This window comes from Carcharodon carcharias, chromosome 3, assembly GCF_017639515.1.
Source record: "Carcharodon carcharias isolate sCarCar2 chromosome 3, sCarCar2.pri, whole genome shotgun sequence".
Lineage (NCBI taxonomy): Eukaryota > Metazoa > Chordata > Chondrichthyes > Lamniformes > Lamnidae > Carcharodon > Carcharodon carcharias.
Window position 1 is genome coordinate 229,644,033 of NC_054469.1, and position 21,259 is coordinate 229,665,291.

General features: G+C 47.5%; 1 protein-coding gene across 1 annotated transcript in view; it reads left to right on the forward strand.

Annotated features, from left to right (window-relative positions):
* The window catches only part of LOC121276217 (coagulation factor XIII A chain-like), a 126,581-nt gene extending 110,062 nt beyond the window's left edge, over positions 1-16,519 (forward strand). Inside the window, exons 13-15 of the mRNA XM_041184388.1 lie at positions 8,909-9,069; positions 11,514-11,650; positions 13,850-16,519. Coding sequence (XP_041040322.1) covers positions 8,909-9,069; positions 11,514-11,650; positions 13,850-13,988 — 437 coding nt within the window. The 3' untranslated portion in view covers positions 13,989-16,519. The remainder of the gene's footprint in view (positions 1-8,908; positions 9,070-11,513; positions 11,651-13,849) is intronic.
* The last annotated feature ends 4,740 nt before the right edge of the window (positions 16,520-21,259 follow it).

The window sequence follows — 21,259 nt, forward strand, 5'->3', positions numbered from 1 at the left end:
GTGCAGGTGCATACACTGGATCTATAATACTTCTTGTTTTTTTTAACAGCTGTTATTTTATTCATTTTCACTGCTGAGGTCTTCGATTCACACAACAGTTTGTGAGAACTTTCCAGGCCATTTTGCCCCAGCGCTATTATTGGCATCGATGGATTTCACAATCGGAATCCACCCTTCTGGAAGAAGGAGGAGCTTTTGAAGGGTGATTTTTAGGTTAGCCTGCATGACAAGAGTTCTCTACGCACCCACCGTGGTTTATGCCAGAATCAGCAGATAGCCCTTGCTGAGGCTGGCCATCAGATAGGAATAGAGATTCCTATCCCCAAAGGAGGCTAAGACAAGAGGTCTGATGGTATCATCAAAGCCAAACAAATACTTAACTGCAGAGTTGGATGGTTTCTCAGAGGCACTGTATATAACATAGTGCATAACACTTCCAGTTGCTAGATCTACTACCCTCAGGCATTCATTCTCATGAGCTTCACCTGTTAAAAACCCATTCTTCTTGTGAGTGGGTCTCTGTGCTGCTGCTGTTAGGACAGAGTTAGTGTGGAAGTGACAGGAGTGCAAATGCCTGGGCAGTCATTACAGCAGCTGCCATCTTTCTACAAGGCAGAGGCAGCAGACACATGGGAATACCATCACCTGCAAGTTCCCCTCCAAGTCGTACACAATCCTGACTTGGAACTATATCGCTGTTCCTTCACTGTGGCTGGGTCAAGAACCTTGAACTTGCCTCCTAGCAGCACCGTGGGCGTACCTGCACCAGGTAGATAGCAGTGGCACTTCCTACAAGCCGCTTCCTCTGAGGTGGGAAGGAGTTCCGAGGGGGGGAGGAGTAAGGAGGTGTGAGGGTGACATGTCCAGGTGAATGTGCAAGGGAGGGATCCTGGGGTGTGAAATGGGGGTGGGTGTGGTAGGAGGAAGCGGTGAGAATGAGAGAGGGCAGACTGAACCTGGAGGGTGGGAGGGGGACGGTGCATCGGTAGCACTGGAAGGGACGGCGAGGGTGGTTGGTGGGGACTCAGAGGCAGACATGGACCCTGGGAGTGGAAAGGAGGAGGTCAGGGAGGTTAATTTGGATGGGAGTGGGATTTTCAGGAACATAGGGAACATGGGTGTTCATCTGCACATCCCCGAAAGAAAAGAGCTGTGGCTGGTAGGTGATGGGGTGAGGGGAGGTGAAAGGTGATGTCAGGGGACGTTGACAGTGATGGCGGAAAGGACATGGGTGACTGGGGGAGGGGAAAGGACAGGAGAGCTAAAGAAGTATATTAAGCACCAGGCTTGTAAATCCAAAAGTGAAAGGAGACTCGTTATGGGCGAGATCATGTGCTGCATGGGAGTGTGGTCAGTGGGTGGGCGGAGATGCAGGAACCCCAGCGGGCAGCATTGAAAATGCCCAGGACATTGAGATGAGGGTGATGGGGGAAGGATCCCACGTGCGTGGGAGAGCGCTTGCACGAGGCTCTGAAAGGACCCGACACACACACACTTCTCCCCCCAGAATCACTCATGGGCCGGCTGTGTGCAGCTGAAGTGTTAGTGGGGAGAGGGAAATGATGGGGGGGGAGGTCTCACGAAGCCTGTCAATGAAGCCGAAAGACACCATTATGTAATATTCAGTGAAAGTGAATACGTTTTCAGATTATAAAGTGATAAAAGCTGTGCACCCGTGCAATCAACTGTGATCAGAATTTCCTACCATTTCTAGGCCCGACACTTCTAGGTGCTGCCCTGACATCCACAGCAGAGGTGGAGCCAGCGTGTGCAATGGTTGGCCCTGTTTCTCCTGATAACTTTGGCATGTGTCTTCAGGAGAGCCAAGGCCTTGGGGTCCTGACTTGCTTTGGCTGTCCTCGTGTTGGCCAACTGCTCCCTCTATGGTGACAGAGGACGAGGGTGAGGGGCTCACAGGCAAAGGGGACTTGGAAGGACAGGACAGCCCCTAAGATACCTGAGTGGGTGATCCAGGAGTGTCCAGCTGCTGCTCCTCCTCCCTTCAAGCGACTGAGGGCCCTGGCCTGACTCCTTTAGGGGGATGAGCACCTGGAGGGGCGTCAAGGTGCCCCATTTCCCTCTCGCGTTGCCACTGCAGGAACTCACCCATGGATGCCGCGATGGTCTGCGCACGTCTCCACATTCTGCTGGACCAGGGTCTCCATGGTGTCTGCCAACCTTCCCATGGAGACCTCCATGCACGCATATGTGGGCATCATTTCATCAGAGAGCAGGCGGACGCTCTCCTCCGACTCGCGTGTCCCTCCGTTACAGGCTTCCAACAGCTCTGTGTGATATTTCCCCGCCTTCTGCTGACTCTCCAGGATGAGTTGGAAGGCCGAATCCAGAGGCCTGTCATCTGACTTGGACCTGACAGATGCCCCTGCTCCAGCAGCCCATAGAGTGCCAGGGAGCTCGGCTGAACCTGCCTCCTCCTGATGCTGATACGTGTCTGTGCGGTGACCACCAGATTGTGAACCCGAGCCTGCTCTAGATCTAGGTCCCACCAAGGTGTGTGTCTCTGCGCTGGTGCAGGGTGTGGGTAAGCGCTGTAACGGGTCTTCCAGGCTGCTTATTTCCAGCTCTTCAATGGAGGACTTGTCTTCTTGGCTGGAGGTGAGGTCCTGGATGGAGATGCGGGACTGGCTGGCTGAGGGTGCCAGTCGCTTAGCAGAGCTCCCTGTGAACCAAAATAGAAATAATTAGTGCATAACAAGAGCAGGGGAGAGAGCACTCACATTTGCGTTGAGAGAGGGGAGATTTGGTGCAGCATCCTTACGTGGGTGTTTGGTGCCGACCTCACTGTCACCACAGGCACGTTCCACATCCTCACCAGTCAGCACGATGACACACTCCTCAAAGTGAGTGAGGGGCATAATGTGAGCCACTCCACCCCCAGGTCTGAGACCTCTCCCTGCTGCTGTGAGCCAGCTTCTCCTGCATGAAAACAGATGGAGAGCAGGACAGTGTGTGGAATGTTTGTGTGGTGAACGGAGCCATGGACAGGATGAGGACGTGAGCTCCAGAGGATATGAGCCTGATGGGGATGTGAGGGTGTGTGTGAGAGTTAGTTGTGGTATCTCTTGAGGTGTGAGATCCCATTGGATGTGTGATGGGTTTGTGATTGTGTGAGTTGAGAGCGATGAGAAGAGTGAATTACCCTGGAGAACAGGTGTAATCATTCATCCTCTTTTCGCTCTGGGTTGTTGTCCTCTTTTGTTGAGTGTTGGCGCTGACCACTGCAGCCACCATCTCCCATGCTGGATTGGTGACCTTGCTTGCTGGCCTTTGCCCAGAGCGGGGGTAGAGGACATCATGGTGGTGTCCAATAGGTGTCCTAGGGACATGTCACTGAATCAGGGGACTGCAATCTACTTGCCTTTCGGGGCCATGTCTTCAGTGCAGCTGTCCTGGGCCGGAAGCTCTGAGATGGGTGCGCGCGGCTGCACTTTAATAAGGTGCCTGGCCTGAGATGGGTGCGCGCGGCTGCACTTTAATAAGGTGACGTTGAGCTGTCAGGGGGCAGGCGAACGAGACCCTTCCTGCCATTGAAATGGCATGTTTCTCATAAAGAGGTAAGATTGAGATGATGTGGCATGAAAAGCCACCATCACAGCTGGAAAGTAAAACCTTTTTCCCACCCACTACCGCACTTAATACAAATCTGGGCTGATTCTGCCCAAAATCCCTTCAACAATGTCTTGCTGAGTATAAGGACATAGCAATGCTTTGCGAAATCACATGAAGTCAAAAGGAGCTCTGCTGACCTTTCCCCTGTCTTTTCCAATGTTCTGCTGCCAACCCAGCTTCATCCTTACCTGCTCCTACCGATTTGCCTGTGCATCTTGGAGAGCTTTCAATAGCTTTTCTATGGTTCTAGCTTCCTCTTCCTGCAGATAGAATGACTTGCATTATGACAGTGCTCCCCAGTTGTATCTGTCCATCACTGACTGTAGTCCAGCTTTAACTTGGGGAGAGAGGATGGGCAATGTTACAGACTTCTGGGGGGCATTGGATGAGCACATTCATCTCACGATGGTGAGAATTGGAGCTGCATTGTCCCTTTAAATGAAGTATTGAAGAAAAGAGATTGCCCTTGTGGTGGGTAAAGTGAGTTGAGATTGTGGCTGGTGAGTGTAGGTGATAGTTCAGCGTTTGGAGAGGTTTCCCTTCCGGATATTGAGAGAGAAAAACTATGAGAGGTCGGGGGGGAATGAAGACCTAGTTAATGGTGGAGGATTTTTTTTAATTCTTTCATGGGATGAGGGCATCACCGACTAGGTCAGCATTTGTGGCCCATCTCTAATAGCCCTTTAAAAGCTGGTAGTGAGTCGCCTTCTTGAACTGCTACAGTCCATGTGGTGTAGGGCACAGTGCTGTTAGGGCAGGAATTCCAGGCTTTTGACCCAACGACAGTGAAGGAACAATGATATATCTCCAAGTCAGGATGGTGAGTGGCTTGGAGGGGAATTTGCTGGTGATGGTGTTCCCATCCATCTGCTGCCCTTGTCCTTCAAGGTGGTAGAGGTCACAGGTTTCAAAGGTGCTGTCGAAGGAGCCTTGGTGAGTAGCTGCAGTGCATCTTGTAAATGGCACACACTGATGCCACTGTGCATCGGTGGTGGCTAGAGTAACATTTTAAGGTGGTGGTTGGGGTGCTGCTTTGGCCTGGTTGGTGTTGAGCTTCTTGAGTATTGTTGGAACTGCACTCATCCAGGCAAGTGGGGAGTATTCCATCACACTCTTGACCTGTGCCTTGTAAATGGTGGACTGGCTTTGGGGAGTCAGGAGGTAAGTTACTCGCCACAGAATTTACAGCCTCTGACCTGCTCTTGTGTCCACAGTATTTATATGGCTAGCCCAGTTCAGTTGAATGGTAATGCCATTGAATGTCAAGGGGAGATGGTGGGATTTGAACTCGTGTTCCCAGAACTTTAGCTTGGGTTACTAGTCCAGTAACAGGAGCACTATGTCACCATCCCCATGTTTGTTAGGACAAGTGCATTGACTTACCTTGACCACCTTTATGAGGTCATTGAACCTTTCTCAATACTGTCTGGAGGTTGTAGTGACTGCCTCTGCTGTTTCCCTCCATACTGAGTGTACCACCTTCTTTAGGGGACTTCCTGCCTTGTGTGCCCTTGAAACAATTCTTCCTTGCCCTGATTTCTGTCCATGTACATCTGATGATCTTGTTGCTGCTGTCACACCTAAGACTGCTGCTACCTCAATAACCTGGCACTGTCTGAAGCTGTAAATACAAACCCTCCCTTTAACTGGCTGCACCAGAACTCCTTCCTAACGGCTAAAGGTGTAAACCCAATGAAGGGTGATTTTCTGGCCTCCAAACTCGCCAACATGTCTAATGAGGATTCCAGAGGAGATAGTAGTTTCACCCCTTCCTATCTTAGGAACCTCCTCTAGCCCTACAGCCCCTTGAGATCCCTGCATTCCTCTAATTCTGACCTCTTCCACATCCCCGATTTTAATTTCTCCTCCATCAGTGGACGTGCCTCCATGTGCCTAGGTGCTAAGTTCTGGAATTACCTCTGTAATCTGCCTCTACCTCTTTATCTCTTTCTCTTCCTTTGAGACACTTAAAAATATACCTCCATGTATCCTGCATCTCACTCTGTGACTTGGTGTGCACTTTTGTAGGATAACGTTTGTGAAGAACTTTGGGATGTTTTACTACTTTAAAGGTGCTATATAAATGCAAGCTGGTGTTCCTGCTGTTGTTTCTCATTGGTGTGTGTCAGGATTAACTCATCACTACTGCTGTCCTTACACCAATCCGAGTCTGCATCTGAAGCTATGCTAATGAACTTACCATGAACAATTTCCTTCAGAGTTCACTGCCATTTGAATCTGACTAAAACCTGCCAATAGTCATTCACTTCTTATACTGCCCCAGTTGCTCTTTTCCTTCTGTTTATTATATTTATTTGCAAAATTGTGCAATTGTTTCATATTCACCATAAACCTCATACTGAGGGTTTCAATGGCAGGAGGTCCAGAATAGAGCACAGTGGAACTCCACCAATGGGTGACCAATCCTGCCACACAATACCCTCTCAACCTCAATCCAATCTAAATTTTCTTTATTCATTCATGGCACGTGGGCATTGCTGGCTAGGCCAGCATTTATTGCCCATCCTGGATTGCCCTTGAGAAGGTGGTGGTGAGCTGCCTTCCTGAACCTCTACAGTCCATGTGGCGTAGGTACACCCACAGTGCTGTTAGGGAGGGAGTTCCAGGATTTTGATCCAGCGACAGTGAAGGAACGGTGATATATTTCCAAGTCAGGATGGTGAGTGGATTGGAGAGGAACCTCCAAGTGGTGGTGTTCCCATCTGACTGCTGCCCTTCTAGATGGTCATGAGTTTGGAAGGTGCTGTCTCAGGAGGCTTGTGAATTCCTGCAGTGCATCTTGTAGATGGTACACACACTGCTGCTGTACAACAGTGGTGGAGGGAGTGAATGTTTGTGGATGTGTTGCCAATCAAGTGGGCTGCTTTGTCCTGAACATGTCAACCTTCTTGAGTGTTGTTGGAACTGCACTCATCCAGGCAAGTGGTGAGTTTTCCATCACATTCCTGACTTGTGCCTTGTAGATGGTGGACAGGTTGTGGGGAGTCAGGAGGTGAGTTACTCGCTGCAGGACTCCCAGGGTGGGAATCCCCCATGCCTGTGCCGTCGGGTGTGTTTGGGGGTTGAGTGGACAATATGTCGAGAAGGCCAAAAATTGGTTTCGCGAGAATGTGAAACTGGTTCGCAATCATCTGCTCTGCCCATCAATGGCAGGCTGCATTTTCCCACCATCGGACATCAGGAACCTCATTGTAATACATCTGTATATCGTTATACATCCAGCTTGTCAGAATCAGCCCCCCACGCCAGATAACGTCGGCGTGACTTCACACAACTGAACATAAGCGACGGGCACCTGGCAGGCTGCACTCCACTCTGAACTTTGAGGTGTGTTTGCCAACCTTGCATCGGGCAGCACTCGCAGTCTCAGTGCCAGGCTCCGCAGGCAGCACCACGTCACTTTTAAGGGGGCTCACGGGCAGGTCACCAGACCAGCCATAAAGCAGGGGTAGATTTTCAACAGCTGCAGGGCTAGGGTTTGCTTGGGGAAGGGGGGAGAAGTGGCCTCAGGCAAGGGAAGAGGCTGCAGGGCGAGTGCTGTACTGGGGAAGGGGGGTATCACAGGGTGTGTTACTGGGGAAGGGGGGTATCACAGGGTGTGTTACTGGGGAAGGGGGGTATCACAGGGTGTGTGTGTGGGGGGCACATATTGGGCTGTACAAGTGGCCTCAAGATGGTGAAGGCTGAGGAGGCAGTCTCCAGAGGAGATGAGGCCAGATGGAGATGTGAGGGTGTGTGTGAGAGTGTGAGTAATGTCCCGTGTGCTGCCAGTGAGTGTATGATGGGTTTGTGAGGGTGTGAGTTTAGAGTGATAAGATGGTTGCCTCACCCTGGCAGCACGGACGAGATCATTCATCCTCTTTCTGCACTGGATGGCCGACCTCTTCTGTGCAGCGTTGGCACTGACCACCACTGCCACTGCCTCCCAAGCTGGAGTGGTGACACTGATGGGCCTCCTGTGGCCAGAGCGGGGGTAGAGGACTTCGTGATGGACTCCAGTAGCGTCCAGCAGGAGTCCCAGAGATGCAGCACTGATTCCGGGAGCTGCACTCTTCTTAGCTCTTGGGGCCATGTCTTCAGCGGTGCCCTGCTGGGCTGGAAGTGTGAGAGAGGTGTGTGCACAGCTGCACTTTAAACACGGCGCCTGGTGTGAAGAAACAGCGATGTGATGGCATGGCCAGTGAAACGGCTTGTTTCTCAGGAGTACATGATTAATAAGGTGGGATTGGGACGGTATGGCTGCAAAAACCAACCATTGCAGCCAGTGGGTAAAACATCTTTCTTCCCGCCTGCTACTGCACATAGTACAAACCTGGGATGATTCTGCCCCAAGTCTCTGACCTGCTCTTGTAGCCACAGTATTTATTTGGCTAGCCCAGTTCAGTTTCTGGTCAATGGTAACCCACAGGATGTTGATAGTGCGGGATTCAGTGATGGTAATGCCAAGGGGCAATAGTTAGATTCTCTCTTGTTGGTGATGGTCATTGCCTGACACTTGTGTGGCAAGAATGTTACTTGTCACTTGTCAGCCCAAGCCTGGATATTGACCAGGTCTTGCTGCATTTGTACATGGACTGCTTCAGTATCTGAGGAGTCACGAATGGTGCTGAACATTGTGCAATCGTCAGCAAACATCCCTTCTTCTGACCTTATCATGGAAGGAAAGTCATTCATGAAGCAACTGAAGATGGTTGGGCCTAAAACATTAGCCTGAGGAACTCCTGCATTGATGTGCTGGAGCTGAGATGATTGACTTCAAACAACCACAACCATCTAACTTTGTGCTAGGTATGATGCCAACCATTACCTCACCTCACTACATAACACAGAGACAATATTTCCAGTTGTTAATTACCTGCCTTTTATTGCTAAGCTAGTTTTCAATTCAGATTGCTAATTTTGCACAGTAGTACTTCTGGTAGAGCTATCTTCTCAGGTAATTAATTATCTTTAACTTTGATACATCAGAAGAGTATGTTTTGTTCCTGGGTAACTGTCACGAGTTGTTGTGAGGTACACACTGTGTTTTACACTCAGTTCTTCACATGTGGATTTATGAGGGATTTGTACTGGATGTGCATTTTTACAGCCAACTGAGTAAGCAATTGATCTGAATTTTGTACAAAGCAGGACACCATTTTCATAAACAATAATGCTTTAAAGTAAAGAGACAGCTCCTAACTTTAAAACACATTAAACTGCAATGTTCTTCTGTTCAAAAGTTGTTTTCCTAACCTATTTCTCTCACTGACCTCAGTTTATCAGACACAAGTGAAGATCAAGTCAAAGGATTATGAGGATCACCTTGTTGAACAGTCCATTCTGCACTTTCTCGTCAGTGGACATGTAGCTGAAACAGAACAGACTCTTGCCGCCCAGAAGATTGTAACCCTGCAAATTCCACAGCTGAACTTAAGAGTAAGTCATGCATAAAATCCAATCGAACAATTGTATCTGGCAAAAGAAGAAAGCAAAATCCTATTGATAATCAGAAAAATTGAGTTTTATTTTTGCACTCATCAAGAAAAGCAATGTTAGTCCTTGAATGAAACCTGTTTCCGTTTCAAGTACTGAGTCAAACAGTCCCAAGTCAGCCATGACAGTTAGGTGAACAATCCCAGGTCAGCCATGACAGGTGAACAATCCCAGGTCAGCCATGACAGTTAGGTGAACAGTCCGAGGTCAGCCATGACAGTTAGGTGAACAGTCCGAGGTCAGCCATGACAGTTAGGTGAACAATCCCAGGTCAGCCATGACGTTTAGGTGAACATTCCGAGGTCAGCCATGACAGTTAGGTGAACAATCCCAGGTCAGCCATGACATTTAGGTGAGCAGTCCGAGGTCAGCCATGACAGTTAGGTGAACAATCCCAGGTCAGCCATGACAGTTAGGTGAACAGTCCGAGGTCAGCCATGACAGTTAGGTGAACAGTCCGAGGTCAGCCATGACGTTTAGGTGAACAGTCCGAGGTCAGCCATGACAGTTAGGTGAACAATCCCAGGTCAGCCATGACGTTTAGGTGAACAGTCCGAGGTCAGCCATGACAGTTAGGTGAACAGTCCGAGGTCAGCCATGACAGTTAGGTGAACAGTCCCAGGTCAGCCATGACATTTAGGTGAACAGTCCCAGGTCAGCCATGACAGTTAGGTGAACAGTCCGAGGTCAGCCATGACGTTTAGGTGAACAATCCCAGGTCAGCCATGACGTTTAGGTGAACAGTCCGAGGTCAGCCATGACAGTTAGGTGAACAGTCCCAGGTCAGCCATGACAGGTGAAATTCTTTCTCCTCTGGCCCAGTATTTTGGGGCTGTTTCAGCCCCAATCTCTGAAGATTGCAATCTCATAAGTATTTTCCATCTTTCACAATAAGTGGATCCAGGAACTGTACAAACCCATTTTGTGTTTTGTTTTTCATTCATTCACAGGATGTGGGCTTCAGCTGGCTGGGCCAGCATTTATTGCCTGTTCCTTATTGCTCTTGAGAAGGTGGTGGTGAGCCACTTTCTTGAATTGCTGCAGTCAATGTGGTATAGCTACACCCACAGTGGCTTCTGTAGCAGTTTGATACAACTGAGTGGCGCTTCAGAGAGCGGTTAGGGGAGGACCATGTTCTGTGTGTCCACAGTCATAGCTAGGCCAGGCCAGGGAAGGACAGCAGGTTTCCTCTCCTGAAGGACATTTGTGAACCAGATGACAAACCAGTAATGATGTTCATTATTTAGACTAACTTTTTATTCCAGGGCCAGAATCTTTGGGTTGGCGAGCTATCCCACCACTCAAGAATGGGACATTAAGTTCACCCCAGCTGTTTTAACTCCGCTACCACTCTGTCTCTGCCAGATAGTTAAAATCAGGCTTTATGAAACAGCTTGTGATTCAATATCATAGTTTTTAATTGCCAAAAGATTTCAACTTGAACACAGTCTTCTCAGTGTCTAGGGAAAAATCAAAATGTAATTAGACTTTGGGTGGTAAAGATGAAATGACAGAAAGTCTCCTCCCTACTCTAGTATCATATGTTTTATACTGGCCCTACCCCTGAAGGCTCCATATGTTTTATACTGGCCCTATCCCTGATCGCTCCATATGTTTTATACTGGCCCTATCCCTGATCGCTCCATATGTTTTATACTGGCCCTATCCCTGATCGCTCCATATGTTTTATACTGGCCCTATCCCTGATCACTCCATATTCGAGAACAAGTCAAATATAACCAGTTCTAATCAACACTCCAGTCAATCATAAACACTGCTCCCATTTTCTCAGACAGCAGCTGCTAATAGTGAGTCTGTTGTTGCTGTTCATACCTCCTCTAGGCCCAACTTTTGTTTCTTTACCTGTCCCTCTTACACATCCGCTATTTGCCTTGCACCATCATCCCTTTTCTCATTTGATTTCTTCTTCCCTCCATCCTTTCACAGATGTCCCCTTATATTCTTCCCTCCCCTCTGTCCTTTCTCTGCCCCTGTACTTACTCAGAATCTGGTTTATCCCTAACATTTCCCAGTTCTGATGAAAAAAATCAATGTCTCTGAAACGTTAACCCTGTTTCTGCACCCACGCGTACTGTCTGATTTACTCAGTATTCCCAGGACTTTCTGCTCCTGTTTCAGATTTCCCAGCATCTGCAATACTTTGCCTTTGTTATTCAGTCTATCTCTCTCACCTCCTCCCAACCTATCGGACCTGATGCATAAAACAAGGTTAAAATATCAGTCATTGTGACAGTTCGCATACTTCTGTACACTTATTTCTCTGGGCACTTTCACAGTCTCTGCAGAAATATTCAGGCGTTGGTAAGGACACAGACCAATTATCACCAGGATTTCCTAATGGATTTTCCTGTTGCATCTCTTTTCAGGCTGAGGGACCAGCGGTGTATGGACGTGAGACAATCATAATTATTGAATTTACAAACCCTCTCAAAAAGCCTCTGGAAGAGGTGATTCTCCGCGTTGATGGGCTTGACACACTGAAGCCTAAGTTAAAAATATTCAGGTAGGAAAGTTCTGTTTTCAAAAAATAATTTTAAATGAACGTGAATAAAGCCCTTGCAATGCAGTAACGCTTGGAGTAGCACACGGCTCTAAGGATGCCACTTTACTAGCATATCTTCATATAAAAAAAACACCAATATGTCTTTTACAGAGTGTGGTAAAATCCCATCTGTTTTATGTCTGGTAAGAGTTGAATATTTGAAGGAGACAAGAGGGTCGACTCTGATTCCCTCTGCCTGGCAAGAGGGTGCAGACCGAGTGGGGAGGGAGCAGGTTAAGATGGTGTGTTGGGGGTGGCAGATTCATTATGATGTCTGCTTATAAGTGGGGGGAGGATTCTCCCCCCTACCCCCCCATCGCCCCTCAACCCTTTGGTATTCTTGTTATTCTGCAGATGTTTCACATGTTCCTCTGAGCTGAAATAGAGAGCAATAAAGTGAGTTCACTGGCATGTTGTGCTACAGAACAATAGAATTGCAGTTGATTCCTCTGGTTCCTTGCACAGTGAATTCTCCATGGCTTTTGGGCCTTTCAGCTGAAAACATCGAGCAGAGCCTTGGTTTCGTTCCACAGACAGAGAGAGTCGAAGGATGAGTGACTCCTAATAAAAACAGAAAATGCCAGAAATATTCCACAGGTCTGGCTGCATCTGTGGAGAGAGAAACAGAGTAAAAGTTTCAGGCCGATGACCTTTTGTCGGGACTGAAAGAAGTGCGGAGAGATTCCAAGCAACTTAAAAACCTGTTACTTCTCTAACTTTTCCCGATTCTTGACGAAAGGTCATTGATCTGGAATGTCAGGGCTGAATCTCGCCGCTCAAGGCGGAGTCATTAACTCGATCGCCCCCTCCCTCCCCCAGTGGCCCCAGCCTTCATGTGAGACCATTGCAGCCGGGCCTGTGTGGACCATTGACAGCGGGCTTCCTGTCTGCAGCAAGTAAACATCAGGCGCCATGGAAATCTCAAACCGCTGGCTCCTCCTCCTGCTGCACACTCACCTTCTGGGAAAATTGGAATGTCGCTGGGTAATGACCTCCTTTTCAGTGACTCCCCGGTGCTGCCGGGCGGCTGATGCTGTCACTGCGGTGAAGGTGGCTTCTGGAAAACCAGGAGGAGGGAGCAGCACATTGGGGAGCCAAGCCCAATGCATTTTTTTTTTGGTGTGTGTGTGTGTGGTTTTTCTGCCATCCTGAGCACCCTCTACCGGCCCAACTCACCACAGCACCCCCCACCCCCCCCCAAACCACCACACCCCCCCCACCCCACCAGAAGGTGCCGGGCAAACGTCCTGACCTCATCGTGCACTCGTGTGTTACTTCGCTCGGAGAGCGTTTGCAAAAGCCGGCAACTAAGAGGGCAATTAAGCCCATCCACCAACGGCGCAATTGTCTCCGATTATTTGCGGCCCGTCCAACCTTACGGTTGGCAGGTGGGTGAATCGGCCAGGCGGCCTTGGCATTTTTCATCAAGCCTCGTCCAAGGGCCGGGGTGAGGTTTCTGTTATTAAGTAAAATAAAAGTAAGAATCCATGGACAGCACTTTTATCATCTGATATGTTCAGGTGCCCGATCGCGACGCTTGGATTTTTTTTTCTGATTTCTTTTTTTTTTCCTGGGTTTTGTGGGTCTCGGGCTCCCCGAGGGCGGGGGGTGCTTTCTTGTCAGCGCAGGCCCCACGCCTGTGCCGGCATTGACGTCATTGCCCGCCCTCCTCCCACTCCTACCCCAGCAGCCATGAGCTATTCAGCGCCCGCTTCACGCTGGCTGGCCGCTAATTCGGGAGCCGGCGTGAAATCGCGGGCGGAGGCTAATCGCGGTCGGTGGTCTGTTTCCCGGCCTATCCTGGGCCCTCCAAACGAGCGCCACCTTTCAAGCTGAAAATTCCGGCCCCGGGAACAGGTTGCTCTGTTGGCCAAGGAGTGGTGCACGGCACTTTTAAGGGGAAGGACAGTCAGCATGTATAATTTAAATGCTCGGCTAAGGCAAAGCGGTGGGTGGGGGAATGGCCTACTCCTGCTCCCCTGTTGCTATGCTGCCTTGACAACGTGGCACTCTTGTTTCAAGATGAATGCGCTCAAGCTATAAAATACCAAAGGCCAAATTGTTATCCAAACATAATTCTAACCAGGAATTATTTATTAGATCTGAATATAGCTGTTTCAGTCTGTAATATAAAATAAAACCCACTTTTTTTATTTACAGCTCCATCCCAGAAAGTGCCACCTTAACGACAAAGGAGTTGTTTGTACCCTGGAGGCGCGGCACCCGGAAGGTGATTGCGAGTCTTGACTGCAAGGCCTTGAGGCAGGTTGTCGGAGAGTTGGAATTGAATGTCATATAGGAAAGGGAGATGGGAACAAGCCCAGAATCTTCTCTTAATCGCGTGAAAGAAGAGTTTCATGAAGAAGCAGTTTGGAGCGTGTGTTAAATGATAAGCTTAAGATGGAATTCTGACCTATGCATGCTCTATTTTGGAACTTGTTTCTCATGCTGCCATGTCTCCGTAGTTTTTTTCACTTCAGCCAATATTGAATTAGTGACAGCGCTCGTCCTTGTTACATTTTACATTCGCTGCCCCACAACATATTTCGAACTTTGTAGTGCTTATTTTATTGTATTTTGGATATTGATAAACCAGAGCAGGTCTTATATGAATAGGTTGTTATTCCTCTTTGCCTGCGGCTATACGGTCCTGAGACTTTTTTTGAAGTAACATAATCTACTAAAATGTGTCAAAGAGAGTTTAGCTCCGAAGGATATAACCATGCATCTTGTTACTTCTTAAGTATCTGAAATAAAGGGCTTCTTTCCCTCCTACTTCCCTTTGCTCCCTCCATTTCCATTCTGGAGTACAGATCCACCGATACCAGCCACATTTTCTTTCATCTGAATTGTCGTTTTTCATGTGTGAGCCCATATGGTGATCACCAGCAGAATGTTCAACTTCAAGGGGCATCACATTTCAACCCAATCCCGCTTCCATGTGATGCCCACCCACACACACAGTTCATCACTTGCAGTTGCTCCTTTTACCTGCAGTGGAGACTGATTAACAGATCTACAGCCTGTTGTGGAGATGTGGGGTGGAAAGAGGGGCAGGAGGGTGCCTGGGGAGGTGCAGTGTGTAGCTGGGAGCTACAGAACCTTCTATGTTTTTGACTCTCTCCGAGTGGAGACTCTGCTCCCTATGTTCGCAGCATCAAAGGTATTCTGATTTCTATTTTAATATTGCCATTAATCTGTTTTCTTTTCCTTAAAATGCAATATAAAACACAATATTGAATATTTCTATGTTATTTTACCGATGTAACCGATAAAAAAACGCTAAATTTGTTTCAGCTAGCAGTTTTTAAGGTTTTGTCTTATAGGGGTTGGTTAAATAGGGCTAGGGTCAAAGGTTATGGAAGACCAGTGGAGTTGTATATCAGGCTTCCTAAACCTTTACTGTTTAAATACCAGTGTGTCTGTACCAGCTGTTTGCCAGGATGCCACCCCATTCTCTCCCTGTAGAGTGCATCCCACTCAACAGATTCATTCTCACGAACTATCCCACCCCACATCCCGGCCAGCTGAGTACTTACAGCCACTGCTATTACAAGGGCCTGCACCTGTAAAACCACGTCCATAAGTCCAACCACTTTGAACAGTGGTCACGCTGCAAATAGCAACACGACTCAAGGCCCACACCCTGGCTAGTTGGACTTGTCTCCTTGGCAACCGAGGACCATTGCAATATTTAGTGTAACACAGCTTCATGCTACCAGTGGTGTGCATCCCACCCCCCCCCCCACCGCCCCCAAACAACCCCATCCCTACCACCGCATTGCCCCAAACCGTAAATCTGGATTATGTGGCTGTAGGACATATGTCGGTCTGAATAAGTTGTGTTTGAGTTGTACCTAAGCACAGGTAAAAGACTGTACATTCTGGGCCTCCGTCCGCAGTATCTGGACCAGCAAGTTTCCCCTTATAGACACCACACCTGAATATACCAATAGATGGAGTGGCAGGCTCATGCAAGAGGGAAGACGTCATTGTGTTGTGCCTTCACCTAGTGCCGCAAGAACAGTGATCCAAACTAGTGGCATCCCAGAATGGGGAGCTTTCATTCCTGTTACCGCCACTAAATTAACCAACAATAACAAGCTGCATTTATATAGCATGTTTAACATAGCAAATTGGGCAAGGTGCTTCACAGGAGTATTATCAAACAAAAGTTGCCACTGAGTCACATAGCAGCTGTTAGGACAAGCGATAGGGATAGGCTTTAAGGGGCCTCTTAAAGGAGGAGAGAAAGGGAGAAAGTTTAAGGGGAGGGAATTCCAGAGTTTAGGGTCTAGGGACCTGAAGGCACGATTGTAATTGGCGGTCCGATTAAATCCTCGTCTGAACTACGGAACTCTCCTCCACTAGTATAAATTTCGGGAGGCTCCATTACAAATCCACCTAGTGGAGTGCAGATCAATGACTTGGGATTGGAAATCAGCACAGCAGTTGGCAGTGTGGTCTACACATCAAAGCCCCACAAAATTTACCATAAGTTCTTTTTAGGGGGCCACAAGTGATATGTTGCAGAGGAAATATGTCTTAAAGAATATAGCAGTTTGTTCGAATACATGTCCCTGTGAGCAGTTTTGCCTGTTCACAGTGCTTATTAAGAGATCACAGACTGTCATGATTCCTGATAGGCATTCCCAGTGGGTGAGCCTCTGTGCTGGGAATGCACATTCATAAAATTCTCCCTAATAGAATTGATGGTACATTATAATGGAGCTTTATTGGTAGGTCTGTATCTTATTGTATTACACATGTTCTTATAATGTGCACAATCATTATCCCAAGCTGATTGCTAATAAAACTAACTCTGCTCTAGCTCAGTCTTATTGTCTTCTTTGTGCAGCTGAAAGATCAAAGTTATATTGATGTGCTTCTTGTTTGCTGCAGCTGGTTAATAGGTTCCTGCAGCTCCTCACAAAGTGATATGGAACACAGCTTCAGCCTCCCACTTTCCAATTCAGAGTCCAGGCCCCTCTTTATAGGGAAGTGAGATGGTCCTCTTGAGAGGAATCTGGATGCAGAACTTCACAAGTCTACTTGGCTGAATTACCCAAGGAAAGCAAAGTGGAAAAAAAGGGTAAATACCCCTTCAAGACAAAAGAAAACTAATAGCATGAGCTAATCCAAAGTATTAAGGTAATGAGACTTCTCTCCTTCCCTGTCCAATTGATTTTACATTGCTTCTATCTGGTATTAAATGTAAGGACCATAATACAGAGAGAAGACTCAGAGCAGCTTAAACTAAACGCAGCTAATAACTAGGCTCAGACTCCACCTTCTCCAGGGACCATGCCCTGTTAGGGAATTGGCAACCGTGGATTGCTCCATGATTATGCTTGGCAAAGTACTGCAGTGCCTTGCCATTGCCATCTGTGGTTTGGCTAACCAGGAAACTCTCCTGCTCTTCCCACCTGACACATTGGAAAGATTTACAGGCTGGCAATCAGCCTGCTTGGGCCACATTGTGAACACACCTTCCAGAGCCACATCAAGTCCTGGAGTGGGACTTCAACCCAGAGTTTCTGGCCTAAAGGTAGGGATGCTACCCACTGCACCACAAGACCACCTTTGGTCTCAGCCTACAGTATAGTGCATGAGATTGCATTAATTGCAAGGATTGTTCATGGGGTGCGAACGTCACCGGTAAGGCCAGCCTTTATTGCCCAGCCTCAATTGTCCCTTGAACAGATGGTGGTGAGCCGCTTTCCTAAACCATTATGGTCTGTGTGGAGTAGATCCACCCATTGTGCTGTTAAGCATTCCGTTGTCAGATTTGAGTAATTATCTCACCAATGCTATTTTCTGTTTCCACTACCTTTCACTTCTTTTGCTCCTCTCCTCTTCTCAAAGCATGAGAGTTTTTTGACAGAGTAGATAAGAGGCTATTTCAGTTGGCGGGTAAGTTGATAACCAGAGGGCACAGAGTTAAGATAATTCATAAAAGAACCACAGGGGGAGACGAATATGCTTTTTATGTGGGATATTGTTATGATTTGGAATGCAGTGCCTGGAAGGGTGGTGAAAGCATATCTAGTGGTAACTTCCTACACTTACAAAGAAATTTGCAGTTCTACAAGGAAAGATTGGGGGATGTGACTAATTGGTAACTCTTTCAAATGATGGGCCAAATGTCCTCATTCTGAGCTGTATGATACTATGATACTTTAATTTTATTAACCGAGAAGTTTCTGTTTGTGATATTGGCAAATGAACACACAACCTGCAAGAGCAGGATTGGAGGCAGCGGTGTGGGAAATGGCAAAGGAAGGCAGGAGTGGACTGTCCAACGTCTTCCTGCCACCATGGTATTCTGCGAGCAGCGGGCAAGGTGGAGGATGGCCCTCCTGCCCAGAGGCCAATGGTGCCACTTAGTGACCAATAAAGCCTTTCCCCACTACTGCCAACATCTTACCAGTGGCTGGGGGGCCCTCCCTCATGTGGGGAGAGTGCCTGGTGAACCCTGGTGGCCTCCCTATGGGCTCGGAGTGCCCCCCCACCCCCCCGCAGTGGCAATAGCCAGCCCCACAGTAACACCACCCCCCTCACGGGGGCCTGCAGGACCAGAGCCCAGCGACCCCCGACTCACCCTCCCTCATTGCAAGGGCAGCATCTATAGCTGCGCCCTCTCAGCTGGGTGCAGTCCCAGCAGTGACCACTGCTCCCAGTGGCGCTGCTGGGCCTTAAGACCTGCCGACCCTCCGATTGGCCAATAGCTCTTGGAGGCAGGCTCCCATCCCGTAAAGGGATGGGCACCCGGACAGCAGCCAATTAGCTACCTGGTGGACATTAAATCCTGCCAGAGCTTCCCCAAATCAAGCGAGGTTGCAATCGGCTTTCCAGCCATCACCCCGTCAAAATCCCAGTCCCAAATGTCCATCACAAAGTTGCAGCAGCCGGTCAGGAGAATTCTGGAGCTAATTCTTGGTGTTTGTCACCATTATTTTAACAGAAACCTAACCTATGTAAAATTACTATCTGGCAGAGGAAATATGATGTGAATATGTTAGGCCTTGTTGTGGTAGTACCGTTATTACTAGGCTCTGATTCTTCAATGTTACTGTGGTCTACTCTTCAAACAAAGAAACAGGCAAACATTGGCATTCTATTGAGAGTGAGAACACAACAGCATTCCATTCTGATTCGACACTTAACACAATCTCTAGTTAGCTAGCTTTTCATTCCATGCACACCGATACTCAGGCTATGTTGCCTTAAAATCTGTCACTTCTTTAATGTGCAGTAAAACTCTTTAATTTGCGATGAAGCTAGCTGTCAGAAGGTCGATCTGTGGAATGCTGAATATATGCCTGCGCACTGCGGAGCTGTAAAGGGTTTGTACTCTCTATCATTAAAGCACTTTAAAGTCTCATTGGGATTGGGTCAATATGGTGTTTCAGATGAGATTTAGTTTCAGTAAAGAAGTATAGCATGTGAAAAGCATCAAAACATAATGTATACGTAATGCAATTTTGCTTCCTTGTTCTTGCTGCATTTAGGGCTTGGAAAAATGTTTACATGACCTGACTGTTGTCTTCTTATGTTTAAAATTTTGGACATAAAATAGCAGATTCTGATCCCTCTTTAGGTGAGTGAGGTTCAGAGGCACAGGTACTGCAGGGTTCTCTAAAGAAGGACTGGGAAACAATGGTGTAGAAAGGGAGGTTCTCTCCTGCTTGGCAACTTACCTTCAAAGAACATAAGGTGTACCTGGTGAGAATTAACACATTTCGTTTTGTAAGACATTTAACGTTATACACCTTTCAATTAAAAAAAACTCTACACGAATTTAAATCACTGGTGTAACAGCAAATAAAGATAAATTAGTGTAATGAGCAGTGAAATGAGATTTATTTCTTCAGTTTTGCAGCTGTGCTGGATTTTACTGTCCACTGTGGTTTGCTTTCGATCTTGGAGAAAATTACATTTGAGTGATAGTGTGGGAGTTGCAACATCACTCGCTTGCAAAAATCATATATTTTCTAGCATTCAATTTGTCCCACTAACTCAATATCAGTTTAAAACAATGTTCTGCATTTTTCAGTATATTTCCCTCTGCAGAGGCAAAAGACTGCTTTGTGGTATCATGTTGTGCAATAGGAATTCACGCTGATAGCTAAAGTCTAGGTCAGCCTAGTGCACAGGGAGGGAGGGTATTTTTAGATAAGAGTTTTTGACCAAGTGGAAGTCTTTCCTGCACTGCTCACCAAGGTCACATTTAGCTTTTAAACAAAATGTTTAACTGTTATGCTGAATTCCAGGGACAGGAGGCAGCGCTGGCCCACTTGGAAGATGAGGTGGTCACATCAGGTTGCTGAGTTCTGTTGAAGGGTCATACGGACTCGAAACGTTAACTGTGTTCCTCTCCGCAGATGCTGCCAGACCTGCTGAGTTTTTCCAGGTATTTTAATTTTTGTTGTTGCTGAGCTTCATACTTCTAACTTCACTCTTTTGGTTCGATATCAGCATAGTTGAATGTTCATCGTTTTAATTTCATACAGAGCGGGATACTTTCTAACAAAGTGTGCACGTCTAACAACAGTACATGGGGGGAGTACATACAAAAGTATGTTTGAAAATTTGGCTTTGTTGCCTTTTTCCAGAAGGGTGGAAACTGAAAATCTTCGGCAAAGCATCTCTCTTTTCCGCAACATTCGGGGCGAAATATTTGGCTGGGCAAGGCACGCAGCCAACCCGCTCGAGCATAAAATGATGTGCCTTGACATCGGGCGAGTGTCCCAACATCAACATGCAGTCACACGCGGGATGAGGTTTCCTAAAGCAAATAAAAATAAAAATAAATAAAAGTTTTAAAATTTAATTAATAAGATGTCCCTGCTCCTGTGATGGAGTCACATGAGGGGGACATGTTTTATTGCATTTTTCATATCTTTATTACTTTTTTAAAAACCTCTTCATCTCCCTGAGGCAGCCCCCTCCCACCCCTGCACAGGCAGCACTGAGAGCTGCCACTCAACGCTACGCACTGGGCAGGCCTTAATTGGCCCACCTAGCGTGAAATCACCTTCCAGCCTCCAGACCACCCCCTCCTGTCCCCACCGAGCCCACCCAACAAGGGCAAAATTCTGCCCATGAAAGTGATGAACACCACAGGATGCGTGTTCCTGGTGCACAGATCCACTTCCCCAAGGAATGCGCCTGGGAACTTACACACCAAGGTCAGTGGACTTGGTTATTTTCACTATGTCAGGCCTGCTGTGACCATAGTGTCTGAATTCCGAGTGTGCCATTCCAGCAGGAAATGCTTCATCCCAAGAGTGGGAATTCCTACATCTATCCGATGATGTGTGATCACCTTTGAGCTGCCAAACTGTGCAGTCCCTGCTGTTAGAAATTAGGGTCTTAAATAAACAGATGTTCTTTGCATAATGTAACACCCCTTAAAAAGCTTTCTAAAAAGGCAACAATTTTTAAACAGTCTGTGGAAACAGGCAGGGTCACTTAGTTCATGTCGACATTCCTAAGTTGTTAAGATAGCGTCCTATGTACCCCCTTATCTATGCAGTTGCTTAGAAAGGACTAGGATATGACCCTCAG